Source organism: Rhinatrema bivittatum, chromosome 15, assembly GCF_901001135.1.
Source record: "Rhinatrema bivittatum chromosome 15, aRhiBiv1.1, whole genome shotgun sequence".
Taxonomy (NCBI): Eukaryota; Metazoa; Chordata; class Amphibia; order Gymnophiona; family Rhinatrematidae; genus Rhinatrema; species Rhinatrema bivittatum.
The window spans coordinates 76,146,484-76,162,026 of record NC_042629.1 but is presented as its reverse complement, the minus strand read 5'-3'; the positions used below and the strand labels follow the sequence as shown (position 1 = coordinate 76,162,026).

Here is a 15,543-nt window from a genome sequence, read left to right as displayed (position 1 = left end):
GGAATGTCACTTTGCCTGTATCACGTGTGTCAGGGGATCTGCAGGGCCCTGCTGGTAAGGGGGCTTTGCAGCCAGGACCTTCATCTCACACAGACTCATTGTGGCAATGCTGCTTCACTTCATTACTGTGCGTGTGCTTGGCCTGACCTAGACAGGTGCAAATGACCCTGGTGGATCATCTTTAGGACGTCTGTCCATCTGAGTCCTGGGCACATGGGCAAGGGATGGCAGGTGTGGCTTGTGCTGGCCGTAGAGAGGCACTGCATGCGAGACATCAGTTAATATAAGACAGAATTGGCCAGTGATAGAAGAAGTTTGCCGAGTGCACAGATGTTGCAGAGTTGATATGAGAGGGTGGGCGGGGGGAAGGGCATTTACTGCAAGGCATGAGGCAGCAATGATCTGGGCAGGGGTCGTTGCCTCCGACGTTGTCCTCGCTCCTTCTCGGAATGGCGTTGGAATGCGGATACTGGGTTTTACCGAGCTCCGGCTCCCAGGAGCTTGTAGCGCCTTCAGGGTGTTTGCCTATGTAAAACGGACTGGTTATGCCAGAATGTTCTTACTGGCTCCCTCGTTTCTTCTATTTATTTATTTATTTCATATTCTGCTTTTTCCTAAAGGTAGGCGCAAGGCAGATAACGTAATTAACGACCTCGTCTCTTTCTCGCCTCCCCTCCCCTGGTGCCAGTCAGGTGCCCTCTACCATCTTCTGCCTCCTCAACGCACAGATCTGAGGCACGCCATGTGCTTAGGGACCTCAATGTTGCTGGGTTTGAAAAAAAGCTTTAGACAAGTTCCTGGAGGAGAAGTTTGTAACCTGCTTTTAATAAATAGGGGCTAGCATCAGTAGCAGGGGATCTTATTTACTTTTTAGGATCCCACCAGGAACTTGTGACCTGCAACGGCCACTGTTGGAAGCGGGATGCTGGGCTTTGATGATCCCTGGGTCTGACCCAGTAAGGCAGGTCTTAGCTTCCTGCCCCTCTAAGGTAATCAATCAGGTTCATTATTTTACCAGGGTTGTAGCACCTGCCTGGAGCCTCCGAATAAACCCGACATTGGAGACAGGTGACATGAGGGGATACTAGCACTGCTTCAAGGCAGACAGACGGCACACAAGGTGGGATTTTCACGGACGTTGGCATCAGTACCCAGTTTTCTGGAACAGTTCTCTTGACATTTGCTGGATGCTGTTTTGACTACCGTGTAAATGATGAGACACATCCAGATTTTGTACTAAAAGTATAAAATATATTTAAAAAATACAAACAATAATTTACACAGCATGAGGATTTTCATCACATGAGAACAGAGCAAGCCCACTGAGGACTGGGCTGTGAGCCTCAATTACCAGTCACACGACCATTCATAACCCGGCCCTGTCCAACCACCACACAGAGCAGTGCGTGAAAAACATCCCAATGATGTCTTAATACTGATGTCTGCAAAACCTGCAGCAGGAGGAATGCACCGTGTGCCTCCCGTCACACAACTTCCCCCTGCCCCCAGCAGTATCAGAGGCGGACGGCAGGCATCCTACACCTGATTTCAGAATGCATTTCTGGAACTGCTTTTAGTGTAAAGAAATAATACTGTGAACGGAGTGGAAAGGGTTGCTGAATCAGTGGGCTGCCATGTGTGCGCTCCCGCAGAGAGCTGCGACCTTGCCCTGCCCTTGGAGCACTCAGACCTCTGCTTGAGCCTTCCTGGGGGGGGAGGAGGGAGGAGGCAGATGCAGAATGGAAGACTCTGTCTCCTGCCATCCTGAGGACTGAGGGGTGGGCCGGTCGCTCCAGTCACGTGGTCTGCCGAGCGCGGCCGTGACGGAGCCGCGCTCGGCAGACCACGTGGTATCTCCTGGGCGGTGAATCCCCGGGCCGGTCTTCATCGGGAATCCGCCACTGGGTCTACCAGTTCTGTTCATTTATAACATATTTCAAAAACACACAAAACTTAGAAAGGTAGTGCTGGTCATTGTACACTGCAAGTCAGCCTGCTCTTCAAATATGACAGCAAAATAAGACAAGAGCGCTCAACCCTGATCCAGCAACATAAAGCGCATTGCCCCTATGTCTGGCAGGTCCCGGTCGTGGATCACTGCAGGGGATTAAGTCACTGGCGTTTCCACTCTCTGCTCTTCTCCAGGTCCTGGCGTTTGTATCCTGCACTCACAAACCCTGCAAAAAGGAAATGGGTTTTTGTGTCCTTGCCACTGTCATGGGCTGGTACAGTCCAGCTGCCCAGACCCAGTGGCGTCTTTTCAGGCCAGCGTTCGGTCCTTTTTTCTAAGGTCAGGCTGAGTTCTGATGATGGCTCGTGTCTGGTTTCTGAGTGGCACAGTCCGGTGGAAGGGTTTTGGGTTGGCTCACGGGCCCGTGCATTAAAGAGATTATAAGGGACGGGTGAGTGAGTGCATCCTGCTTCTTCTGCTCTTCTTTCACCTTGTTCATGTTGGCCAGAGCAGAGAGCCAGGATGGAGTTGCTCTGTCATCTTCCCATGTTCCAGAAGTCACTTCCGGACGTCAACATTTCCAATCTTATTACGAAGGGAACTCTGGTACCAGAGCCACGTCACTCCTACGTGCTTAATCCCCTGGCACTACTCACAAACGCCGAAGCCTCAGCAGGGCACGATAGGCCACACAAGGTGCTCATTCTGCTGGCACCAGTGTGGGTGGTCCCTGCCACCCTCCAGCCCTCTGGTTACTGTGCCGGCATGGTGTGCTCCATGTCGGGTGGCCTGGTGGTGGGATTGGGTGCTGTGAAGCAGCGGAGGTTGCCCGTCTTCAGGACACACTGTACCGGCCACAGAAGGATGCAGAAAAGTATGAGCAGCATTACCGAGATGAGGAGAATGCGCTTCCAGTCATTGCAGCCGCAGCAAAAGCCCCTCAGCCCTGTCCTCCGCTGCTCGGGCGCTGGGCTCGGGCTGTCTGCCTTGCTCAGCCCGATGTCCACGCAGATGCACATCTCGGCCATGCTGGGGTCCGACTCGGCGTGCTGCTTGTAGCAGAGTTTGTTGCCTTCTATCCAGACGGGCTCCTCGTGCTGCAGGTGGGTGGGCAAGGTAGACAGCATCTCCTGACTGGTTTGCAGAGCCGGCGCCCCCTGCTGGGGAATGCAGGTGGGCTGTCGGCAGAACGGGCAGGGTACCTGATCCGAGGCCTGATCCGGGGGCAGTGCCGCTACCAGCCGGGCCACACACTCCAGGCAGAAGGTATGGGAGCACTGGAGCCTCTTGGGCGTCTTGAAGACGTTGTCATAGGTGCTGAAGCAGATGGAGCACTCGGGCTGGGGGTCTCTGGGCTCCGTCCCCTGAGGGTCAGCAGCCACGGCTCCTGTGTGCCACACTTCAGAGGAGGCAGCCGCCATGCTTCTACCTGAGGAATGAGAGGAAAGAAGAGAGTCAAAACCTCACTCTCAGATCCCAGAAACAGCAGGATAGACTTCAGATAAATGCAAAACCCAACTTCTGCCTGCACATCACTGTCTCTGGCATGGCGTGTACGTGTCAGGACTCGCCAGCTGTGCAACTGGCAGCAGAGGAGGCCAGGCTGGGGGCCTTGCAGGGTTCCCGTGTGTGTGCGTGTGCGTGTGCATGTTTATTATAATTACACCCCTGTTTCTTGTGAACCAGCATGATGGGACCACCGTCTTGAATGTTGGTATATAAAAAAGTTAAATAAAATGTGTGTTCACGTGTGTGTGTGCGCATGTGTGTGCGTGTGTGTGTGCGCGTGTGTGGGGTGTGTGTGCGTGCGTGTGTGGGGTGTGTGTGCGTGCGTGTGTGCGTGCGTGTGCGAGCGTGTGTGTGCGTGCGTGTGTGTGTGGGTGTGTGTGTGCATGTGCGTGTGTGCGTGCGAGTGTGCATGTGTGTGTGTGTGTGTGCGTGCATGTGTGTCACAGGTGGAAGCAGCTTCATTTCCTGCTGGGCTTGTTAAGCTTAGAATGACATAAGTCCCAGAGGTGGCGGGGAGAGGGAGTTTTACAGATGCTGTGTCATGGCGAGGGAGCTTTACAGATGCTGTGTCATGTTTACCAGCATCAACTTCCTTTTCAGCAAGTCAGGAAGGAGGAATTTCCATGTTTGTCTGTGGGTTTGCTGCTGGAAGCTGGCCCTGACCTGAAGACCATTGCGGGCAGCGTGAGGAAACCTTCTCTGTTTCCGGGGAACTGTGCAGCGTTTCTCTTTAGCTTATAGCAGAATGAGGGCGAGAGGGAGCCTGGCAGCACACAGCTTCCTGCTGCAGGATTCTCTGTAAGGGCACACCCAAACACACACGCACACAAAACAGACCCACGTGTATTTATTATGTGCAGGGCACAAGGAAACTGGTTCTTTTATCTTGCCATACTACTCCTGGAACCGGCACGATCAGGAAATATACAAATGAGCTGGACAGAGGGTTCCTGCTTCTGCTGGGCCTCTCTAGGAACATTGCCTCATTGCAGGAAGCTCGCTTTGGAGAACAGGTTTGAGAGGTTGTGTTAAGCTGCCTAGCACTAGGTCCTGGATAGCGCTCCTTAGCTCCTGGGAATACGAACATAAGATTTACTATGCTGGGTCAGACCGAGGGTCCATCAAGCCCAGCATCCTGTTTCCAACAGAGGCCAATCCAGGCCATAAGAACCTGGCAATTACCCAAAAACTAAGTCTATTCCATGTAACCATTGCTAATGGCAGTGGCTATTCTCTAAGTGAACTTAATAGCAGGTAATGGACTTCTCCTCCAAGAACTTATCCAATCCTTTTTTAAACCCCGCTATACACAAAGGTGACATTAAGTGAGGCAGCAGGCTTGCTTTCAGTAAATGAAAAGACAGAGGTTAGAATCCAGGTTTTCTAAGGCTTCGGGGACTCGCCTCACCGTTCCCATGCTTGAGTGGTCAGGGACTGCTGGCAGAGGCCGTCCTGGGCGCATTGGTGGAGGCTCAGCGCCTTACTGGAGTAGGCAGCAGACGCTATTAGTGTGGTTTAGAGCTCCCTCATGTGGAAGCCAAACACCATTGCACCGCGTGGATTCCTACGACTTGGCTGCCCTCTGATTTTCCTATTAATTGAGTCAGTGCCTCCATGGAGCATTTTATTTGAATGACAGTTTCTTTCCACCCTCCCAATTCATTTTGTATTCTCAAACTGATTTATTTAAGTTTGGAGTACCCAGTTAAGCTCATTTAATTTCTGCTCTTCCATCAAATGGGAGAAGTTCCCTTCATGATAGAGGAATCTGAGATCATCAAGATCCAAGGCGAGGATGATGTTGAGCCATCCTGAGAGGAAGAAGAAGAAAGGGGACAGAGTTTGGACCCCATCCAGGTGAGATTTGGAGAAAAGGAGCAAAAGGTATCACCCTGATACTGAAAAGGAGATGAGGAGAAAGCGAGTGGAGGCAGGTGAGGAGCTGGGAGGCAGGTGAGGAGCTGGGAGGCAGGTGAGGAGCTGGGAGGCAGGTGAGGAGCTGGGAGACAGGTGAGGAGCTAGGAGGCAGGTGAGGAGCTAGGAGGCAGGTGAGGAGCTAGGAGACAGGTGAGGAGCTAGGAGACTATGCAACATGAATGCCATCTTTCATGCTTTGTCTGTCTTGGGAGGGAAGTAGTCAGCTTGCCCTGTGCCATGGCTTAAGCAAGACTGGAAGAAATCACAAATGTGTTGCACCATCTAGAAGTGACCCAATCAGCTGTAAGGAACTTTCTTTCACCAACTGCAGTCTAACAGTAAAGAGTATTGTTGGAAACCATCCAATGTTTTCAGCATGTTTCTTTGTCTGCTGACTTTAATGATCATTAATGCTGTTATCATCACTGCAGTGCTCAAGAATTGAATGCAAGGGCCCTGAAAGAAATCTATCCCCCCATGCAGGAAGCCCTGGAAATACATCTTGGTGCTTGCTAAAAGTGTTTCACCTGAAATTTATATTTGCGATGTGGCCTCTGGAACTATTGTGCGGGTTCCATTATTTTGGGCAGCGAAGCAGGTAAGGAAGCTTCCCGCCTGCTCTCACTTTCAGGGCTGTGCAGGAGGTGGAGGAGACCTCAGCAGGGACAGAGTTTCCTGGAAGGAATTACAGCTGGAACCAGGCTTGCCACGGCTGTGAGCTGGGAGAAGCCCCCTCTACAAGCCATGGGCACTGCCCGATACTCAGCCTAGGGAGGGAGCAGGGACTGAAAGAGCATCAGAAAGGAACTCCCCGAGATAAGGCGGAGGCACTTTAATCCTAGGGTGGGGCCGACTGTCCTTACAATGACCTCTCACCGTGACCCCAGCCCAAGACATTCAAGAAAAGGAGCGGAGCTGTGTGTGGCACTGAGGTCACAAACTTCTCAATGCATCCCGACTGGCTGTGCCCCAGCGTTTGCTTCAGACCTACGGGAGTGCTCTGCCCCTGTCCAGGAGCACGTGGCCCCCCCATGTCTGCTGCACAGATGTTCTTCAGTCTGTGCTCTTCTCCCTCCGCCACCAAGGTGTCTGCTTGAAATCTGCTCCTGTGACCTTCCAGGCGTCCATCTCCTCAGCTCCTCCTGCCTCATCTCTTCCTTTCCCTTCGCTCTCTGTCTCGGTACCATTTTGAATTGCCTGGGCCTTGTCACTGTCCAGGGACTCAGGGTGCGATCTCCCCAGAGGCCTGGGAGGAAGTGAGATCGCTTCCCTCTTCCACCCTCATGCTCTTTGCTTTCTCACACTCACTGGCTCCCCTCTTCTCTTTCCTCTTTGGTAACTGCTAGGTCTTCTCCTTGAATTTCCGCAGCCTCAATGCATCATTTTTAATTAATTATTTTTTTTTAGATAAAACGTACTTGCCATACCTTTACCATTTTTAACTTTTGTTAAATCATCTTTGGTTTTATTTCCCTCCTCTGTTGCCGATGTTCACACACTTTCCCTTCTGACCCTAAGTGACATTTAGTAAAGAGGAGTGGCCTAGCACTGACCCAGGGGGCACCCTACAGCAGAGTAAATGGACCCGGTTGGCCACTGCTCTGAGTTCTGCTGTGCAAGCAGCTTCTCACCCAGTTTGCATTTTGTCTTTCCGTTCTCAGACTGGCATCGGCCACTTCTAATGCACCTCCATGATCTTCTACTCTGCTCACATCAACAAAGAAAAGCAATCAGATTTGTTTGACAAGACGTTGCCTTCTGAAACCGCCTTGCACTGGATCCTGTAACCCACCGGCTTCAGGCTATTGCACTATTCTGGCTTTCAGTAGCACTTCCAGTGCCTTCTGGCCATTCACCAATCCATTCAATGCTTCTGCTTGTGCTGTGCCCTACACACAGGCAAATAAAACCTGCCTGCCCCTCCAGAGCTGGGGTTACAGCAGCAGGAGCCGTAAACCTGATCTGTTCACTCCCATTCCGTGCCTGGGGCAAAACATGCTCAGTGAACGAGGCCCTTGGTTTGCAGATCCTGCAAATAAGCCCCTTCCAGACCCCCTTCCTTTATTCCTGAGGAGATATTTGGCACAGAAAGTAGCTGAAATCTTCCCTCCATTAAACCATGGCAAAGCAGAGATGACTGAACATCTGCGTTACCTGAGTGCACAGACTCTGCCAACATGTGAGCGCACAGTGCACTAGTGCAGTGCACACCCTCATCCCCAGTCCTCCCGTGCCATGGTGAGAGAGAATGGCACAGTTCAGGGGAAGCTCCAGTGCAGTGCACACCCTCATCCCCAGTCCTCCCGTGCCATGGTGAGAGAGAATGGCACAGTTCAGGGGAAGCTCCAGTGCAGTGCACACCCTCATTCCCTGTCCTCCCGTGCCATGCGAGAGAGAATGGCACAGTTCAGGGAAAGCTCCAGTGCAGTGCACACCCTCATCCCCAGTCCTCCCGTGCCATGCGAGAGAGAATGGCACAGTTCAGGGAAAGCTCCAGTGCAGTGCACACCCTCATCCCTAGCCCTCCCGTGCCATGGCGAGAGAGAATGGCACAGTTCAGGGGAAGCTCCAGTGCAGTGCACACCCTCATCCCCAGTCCTCCCGTGCCATGGCGAGAGAGAATGGCACAGTTCAGGGGAAGCTCCAGTGCAGTGCACACCCTCACCCCCAGTCCTCCCGTGCCATGGCGAGAGAGAATGGCACAGTTCAGGGGAAGCTCCAGTGCAGTGCACACCCTCACCCCCAGTCCTCCCGTGCCATGGCGAGAGAGAATGGCACAGTTCAGAGGAAGCTCCAGTGCAGTGCACACCCTCACCCCCAGTCCTCCCGTGCCATGGCGAGAGAGAATGGCACAGTTCAGTGAAAGCTCCAGTGCAGTGCACACCCTCACCCCCAGTCTTCCCGTGCCATGGCGAGAGAGAATGGCTCCTGTATGGAATTCAGAAAGTTTGCTTTCAGCTTTCTGTTTATTTTCAAACTAAAATGTGGAGCTGTCCTTATTAGCAGTGTATACACCTGCTGGCAGAGTCTCTTCTCAAGGTATTCACAATCCAATGGCTTTTATTCTTTTCAAAATATCTTATAGTTTGATACAGCAATTTCAATATATTAGGGCATTTCTCTTCCACCAAAAATTGTATTAAAACGGCTATTGCCATTTGGCATCCCATGTATATTTAGTATAATACTGAAAGAATATTAGGATTTGAGAATTCCTACCTAAAGTGATACCGAGCTGCATTTAGTGCAAACAAAACTCTAGTAAGCTTACAGTCCCATGCTGAACTGGGAATGAACCAGTGTCGCACCTGTACATGGTCCTGCATCTCGGCATCTTCTGCTGAGGGTGGGGGTGGCTCTTTAGAGGGGTGCAATGTTAACCCCTAGCACTGCACCCTGACCTTTCCTGAGATTGAAGCAGGCTAGTGAAAAGCAGTAGCCCTGTCCCAGACTGGAGCTCTTCTGTTCATCTCCTCCTGGATGGCTTTCATCCCAGGAGGGCAGGCTGTCATTGAATGGCCGGCGGGACCCAGATTCTAAGCTCAAGATGCTTTCTCTGATATCTGCTCGAATCCTTTTTGTTATTAATATGACATTCTTGCATATGTTACATTAATGCAGGCTGCACTCTCCTCCACTTGCAATAAACGTCCCCAGATGCTGAATTGTTAGAGCAGGGGAGAAGGTGGCAGAGAGGCAGGGTCAGTCTGCATTGCTGCACTTACCTGTGTGGCTTTGGTCAGTTGCTGGGAGGGTCCAGGTCTTTTCACCTCTTGTCTTGGCTGCAGCAGGCCCTTGGCATGGTGGGGTCCCGGGAAGTGAGGCGATGCACAGTGCTTGCAGATCCTCCAAGCTCCTGCTGCCAGTGAAAGCTGTAGTTCTGGCGGCTGGCTCCCGTGGCAGGTGCTTATATAGGCTGCTGCAGGTGAGGTCACGCACCTGCAAGGCACAGCACTTCTTTTCCTTCTGCAATCCTTCACCACAAGGGGGTGACTTTCTCCTCTTTAAAAGTGGACGGGCTGAAGCATTTCCAGGAACTTTGCTCTGGCTCTAGATCTGCTTCATGCTGTCTTGGAAGTGAAGTGTCTTAGATTTGGGAATCAGTTTTCCATGGGTAATGTTAGACTAATCTTTAAAGTAGGACCCATCCTGTTAATGGTGTGTGTGGAGGAAGGGGAGGGTGGAAGTTTGCACTGCTGCTGCCTGTGTTATACCTGTTCTGTGCTGGCGTAATGTGTGCATTTGAGGAAAGCTTGTACTGCTGTCCATGCTGTACCTGGTGGGACTCTGTGTCTGTGGGGGAAGTACAATCCAATCAGAGAACGGGTATAGCACAGGCAGCAGCAGAGCTAGACAGACACACACACACACACATACATAATTACACACACACTGCTCCACCACAGAACAGGAACAGCACAGGCAGCAGCAGAGCAAGCCTCCTTCACACACACAAACACACACAGCTCCACCATAGTACAGGAACAGCACAGGCAGCAGCAGAGCTAGCCTCCTTCACACACACATACACACTGCTCCACCACAGTACAGGAACAGCACAGGCAGCAGCAGAGCTAGCCTCCTTCACACACACATACACACTGCTCCACCACAGTACAGGAACAGCACAGGCAGCAGCAGAGCTAGACAGACACAGACACACACACACACACACACACACATAATTGCACACACACTGCTCCACCACAGAACAGGAACAGCACAGGCAGCAGCAGAGCAAGCCTCCTTCACACACACATATACACACAGCTCCACCACAGTACAGGAACAGCACAGGCAGCAGCAGAGCTAGACAGACACAGACACACACACACACACAGCTCCACCACAGTACAGGAACAGCACAGGCAGCAGCAGAGCTAGACAGACACAGACACACACACACATACACACACACACACAGCTCCACCACAGTACAGGAACAGCACAGGCAGCAGCAGAGCTAGACAGACACAGACACACACACACATACACACACACACACAGCTCCACCACAGTACAGGAACAGCACAGGCAGCAGCAGAGCTAGCCTCCTCACACACACATACACTGCTCCACCACAGTACAGGAACAGCACAGGCAGCAGCAGAGCTAGCCTCCTCACACACACACACACACACACTGCTCCACCACAGTACAGGAACAGCACAGGCAGCAGCAGAGCTAGCCTCCTCACACACACACACACACACACACACACACACACACACAGCTCCACCACAGTACAGGAACAGCACAGGCAGCAGCAGAGCTAGACAGACACACACACACATACACACACACACACACACACACACACACACACACAGCTCCACCACAGTACAGGAACAGCACAGGCAGCAGCAGTGCAAGCTTCTCCACAGTACCCATCATTTTCCCCTAAACTATTGTGGCAGGGGGGAATTCACTCTGAGACTGATGTGCAGCTTGTGATATGGACATCTGCTCACTGGGTAATAGTGGAAGATCATCAATTCCTGTGGCAGAGGCAACAGTGAGAGTGAGCACTGTGGATGTACTCTGAGTCTGAGCTGATCAGATGGGACAGCTCCAGGCACCTTGGCTGTATCCCAGCTGTTACTCAACACCGGAATCTTAACGCTCTTCCTGCCTCTGTGGGACCCCGGCACAGCCACATCAGTGGCCTCTCTTACTGTCGGAGTCACCTGCCTAAAGTGAGCCTGGGCTAGCTCATGGGACAGGCCCTTCCTCGTGAGACCTGGCTCAGCCTGTTCCAGCCGCCCCACAAGGAGGTGCTACCGGCTGGGGAAGGCTCGCTCCCCACCTCGGGTGCCCAGCCCTGACTCGCTGGTGATCTCCCATGGGATAATTGGTACTGTTCATTGTTTTCTGTTTGAAGGGAAGGGCGGGGGTAAGGGGAGAAATTTCACATGGGCCTGGTGGGAAAGGGCAGAGAGAAGTCCGGGATACTGAACCCAATGGGTTGTTGTGTTGTTTTAATTACTCCATTTCATTCTGTAAAGTCGTGGGACCCTGAGCCATGTCCTGGGCAGGAGATTGTCTCTCAGTCACAAGAACAGGTCACTTTTTCTGCAGTAGGAAGGTGGTGAAGGGAAACAAGTGCTGATGAAGTGCTTCTGGGATATTCTCTTCCCAGTTTGGATCATGTTCTGCTGTACCTAGGTAAGAGGGGGGCTCATTTCATGCCAGCTCTCAGGCTCTTCATCACTGCTGATGTGCATGGAAAAGGATTTTCTGGTGGTAGATACAAGAAACATCCTCCCAGTGGAAGTGGCAGAGGAACTTCCCAGGCCGCCTGTCTTCTTAGATTTACTGTTTCAAACTGCTCTTCCCTTCATTCCCTCGGCTGCCCCTCCACCCCTTCAGACCCCTGCTCTGTGCCGTTTCCCGTTTTCACTCGCCCTACTTATTGTGAGATATTTTTAATGGTAAGAAGAACATAAGAAATTGCCATGCTGGGTCAGACCAAGGGTCCATCAAGCCCAGCATCCTATTTCCAACAGAGGCCAATCCAGGCCATAAGAACCTGGCAATTACCCAAACACTAAGAAGATCCCATGCTACTGATGCAATTAATTGCAGTGGCTATTCCCCAAGTAAACCTGATTAATAGCAGGTAATGGACTTCTCCTCCAAGAACTTATCCAAACCTTTTTTAAACACAGCTACACTAAGTGCACTAACCACATCCTCTGGCAACAAACTGCAGAGTTTAATTGTGCGTTGAGTGAAAAATAATTTTCTCCGATTAGTTTTAAATGTGCTACTTGCTAACTTCATGGAGTGCCCTTGAGTCTTTCTATTATCTGAAAGTGTAAATAACCGAGTCACATCTACTCATTCAAGAACTCTCATGATCTTAAAGACCTCTATCATATCCCCCCTCAGCCGTCTCTTCTCCAAGCTGAACAGCCCTAACCTCTTCGGCCTTTCCTCATAGGGGAGCTATTCCATTCCCCTTATCATTTTGGTAGCCCTTCTTGTGCCTTCTCCATCATAATTATATTTTTTTGAGATGCGGCGACCAGAACTGTACACAGTATTCAAGGTGCGGTCTCACCATGGAGCGATACAGAGGCATTATGACATTTTCCGTTTTATTAACCATTCCCTTTCTAATAATTCCCAACATTCTGTTGGTACCTGGAGTACGGCTCCATATAAATCATTACAGAGGTAAATCAATCTTACTGCTTTAGGTTAAACAAAATGGGTACCCAAAAACCAAAAGTGAGTTAATAAAAAAAACCCTCTCATAGTATCTAAGGCTGGGGAACTTACCATGGCTCAGAAACATAAGAACTAGGCATGTCCCTTCATGTGAAACGAATGGATAAAATGTGACAAGTGAAGCCATTTCGTTTCATTTATGGTCCTCCAAAACAAATAGAGAGCACCCACAAAAATGACAAAATATTCATCTCCATTTATTCATTTTCCCATTATATTCTATGGCAGAAGCAGGCAGAGGTAGGCAACTCCAGTCCCGGAGTGGCAGTAACAGGTTTGGATATCAGCATAACTACACTGAATATCCATGAGACATATTTGCATACACTAGAAACAGTACATTGTGAATATTCTGAAAACCAGATCTATTTATGGCACTCCAGAATCGAGGCTGCCTCCCTCTGATCTATGGGCAAAATAAAACTGCATGTGACAGCATGGACTATTTGTTTTCTGTTAGCCTAGCAACCAACCAGTGATGTCACAATTTCCCTACAACTGGGGCAGGAAGATGCAGAGAAAACGACAGGAAGGAGGACAAATCAAGGCCAAGTATTAATTTTAACCAGCCTAACGCTGGCACCTGTATCAGGCGACCCTCGCTGCCTCCCACTGACAGCTCTGAGCATGTGCAAACACCATTTTGATCATGTGTCTGTTGGATTTCACAAGGGAAGGCTGTGTTTTCTGAAGTTTTGTCTGAGAGAAAGAAAAAGTTTAAAAAAGATTTAGAAAAAAAAGAAGAAGAATTTGGGTGAAGGGGGCTTTGTTAAGATAAGAACAAAGCTGCAGTACAGCTCTCACACAATGCTGCAGTGCTCACTGTGTGAGAGAGACAGAGGCACTGGAATTCTGGCTGTTCACTGAGTGGGTGAGTGAAATAGTGGAGAGAAGCAGTGAGCAGGGGGGATTTTTAGTGTGCCTCTGTCTCAGTCCAGTGCACTGTAGTCTATATAGCCTTGTTAGCTGCAGAGAACAGAAGAGCATCCTTGTCTATTTCTTCTCTAAGAGTTTGTTTGTGTGTAAGTCTGTGCAAAAGGAATCATCAGCACACATGTACTGTGTATGTGCGAGAGACATTTTGGCAGACGAGGCCAAGCATGCAGGGCGAGGGGGTTACCAGGTGTCCTGTTGTTCACCAGCATAGCCATCTAGCTGGTAACTCTGCTTGCTTAACATTGCAGTGCACTTGGTCTGTCGACTTGTGTGTGTGACAGATGCTCAGTCAGAGTATTGGTGAATATATTACAGTGTGACATCAGAAACCCTAGCAGGCCACTATTTTCAATTCCATCATGGCACTGCAAAGAAAGGGAAGAGGAGAGAATGTCAGGAGCAGAGGATTTGCTGATCTTGAGCAGATAGCCAAACCTAGCTGCAGTAGCAGTGAGAAAAAATTGAGCCCTGCCCCTAAGCTGAAAAGAGATTTTTTTAGCTACAGAAAGCCAGGCATGGAAGGCTCAAGCCATAAAATGGTAAAATTGTGAAAGCATGTGTTTCTGCTGCCTGCCTCTCTCAAAAGGCAGCAGAGCCATTGCAGGCTGATGTAAGCAGGACAGGGACAGCAGAGGTGCAGTCCTGCACTCCTCCACAATTACTGTTTCTCAGGCAATGGAGGTGGTATTTACAAAAGCTGATTCTGATGAAGAATCCTGCCCTGGATTCCCTGAATCAGAAGATATTGGACAGCTAATTGAGGGCTTCTAGGCAGTAGCATCTTAGCCTCAGCTATCTCGCATTTATAAAAACCCCTGTATGCTGGTCGTACTTTCTCTCATATTTTTCAATCTTGGAGAGTTAAACACAGGGGATTTCTAAGGAAGTGGTAGGAATTATAAAGCTGAATTAGTTGTGCAGATGCGCCTACTAGATAGGCTGTATGCAGCCTTTTTCTGCTGTTATGTTTCTATGTAACCGTTATTAACCAGGTAGATTTGGGGAAGCCATTGCTTATCCCTGGGCATAAGCAACATGAAATCTATCTACTATTTGGGATCCTGCCAGGTACTTCTCACAAATATAATTTTAAATACCAAAAAAATATGCTCATCTATATTGGCAAAGTCCTAAGAAAATATTTTGGACTAGGCCTATGATGCAGATAGTTTTCCACTTCGCATGTTTGCTTGTGGTGAGCTCTTGAGGTACGTTGGCTGTAGACACAGATTCCCCCTTGCTCTTTGTGGGTGTGAAGCTTTCTAGCTTGGTATTCCTTTAGGAATGCTCTGGATTTGGCAAACTATAGCATGGTATTCCTATGGGAATGCTCAGGATTTGGTACACTACTGTGTGGTATTCCTATGGGAATGCTCAGGATTTGGTATAGTACAATGTGGTATTCCTATGGGAATGCTCAGGATTTGGCACACTATAGCGTGGTATTCTTGTGGGAATGCTCTGGATTTTACACACAATAGCGTGGTATTCTTGTGGGAATGTTCTGGATTTTTACACACGATAGCGTGGTATTCTTGTGGGAATGTTCTGGATTTTTACACACGATAGCGTGGTATTCTTGTGGGAATGCTCTGGATTTTACACACGATAGCGTGGTATTCTTGTGGGAATGTTCTGGATTTTTACACACGATAGCGTGGTATTCTTGTGGGAATGCTCTGGATTTTACACACTATAGCGTGATATTCTTGTGGGAATGCTCTGGATTTTACACACGATAGCGTGGTATTCTTGTGGGAATGCTCTGGATTTTACACACGATAGCGTGGTATTCTTGTGGGAATGTTCTGGATTTTTACACACGATAGCGTGGTATTCTTGTGGGAATGCTCAGGATTTTACACACGATAGCGTGGTATTCTTGTGGGAATGTTCTGGATTTTTACACACGATAGCGTGGTATTCTTGTGGGAATGCTCAGGATTTTACACACGATAGCGTGGTATTCTTGTGGGAATGTTCTGGATTTTTACACA

The 15,543-nt window shown here is 49.8% G+C and overlaps 1 protein-coding gene across 1 annotated transcript; it reads right to left on the bottom strand.

Moving 5' to 3' along the window:
- Nucleotides 1–1,254: 1,254 nt before the first annotated feature.
- Nucleotides 1,255–9,243, bottom strand: LOC115076538 (RING finger protein 223-like). The gene is made up of 2 exons (XM_029578094.1): nucleotides 9,103–9,243; nucleotides 1,255–3,380 (listed from the first exon to the last, which is right to left on the bottom strand). The coding sequence occupies exon 2, from the start codon at nucleotides 3,370–3,372 to the stop codon at nucleotides 2,704–2,706; it is 669 nt and encodes a 222-aa protein (XP_029433954.1). The 5' UTR covers nucleotides 3,373–3,380; nucleotides 9,103–9,243; the 3' UTR covers nucleotides 1,255–2,703.
- Nucleotides 9,244–15,543: the final 6,300 nt, after the last annotated feature.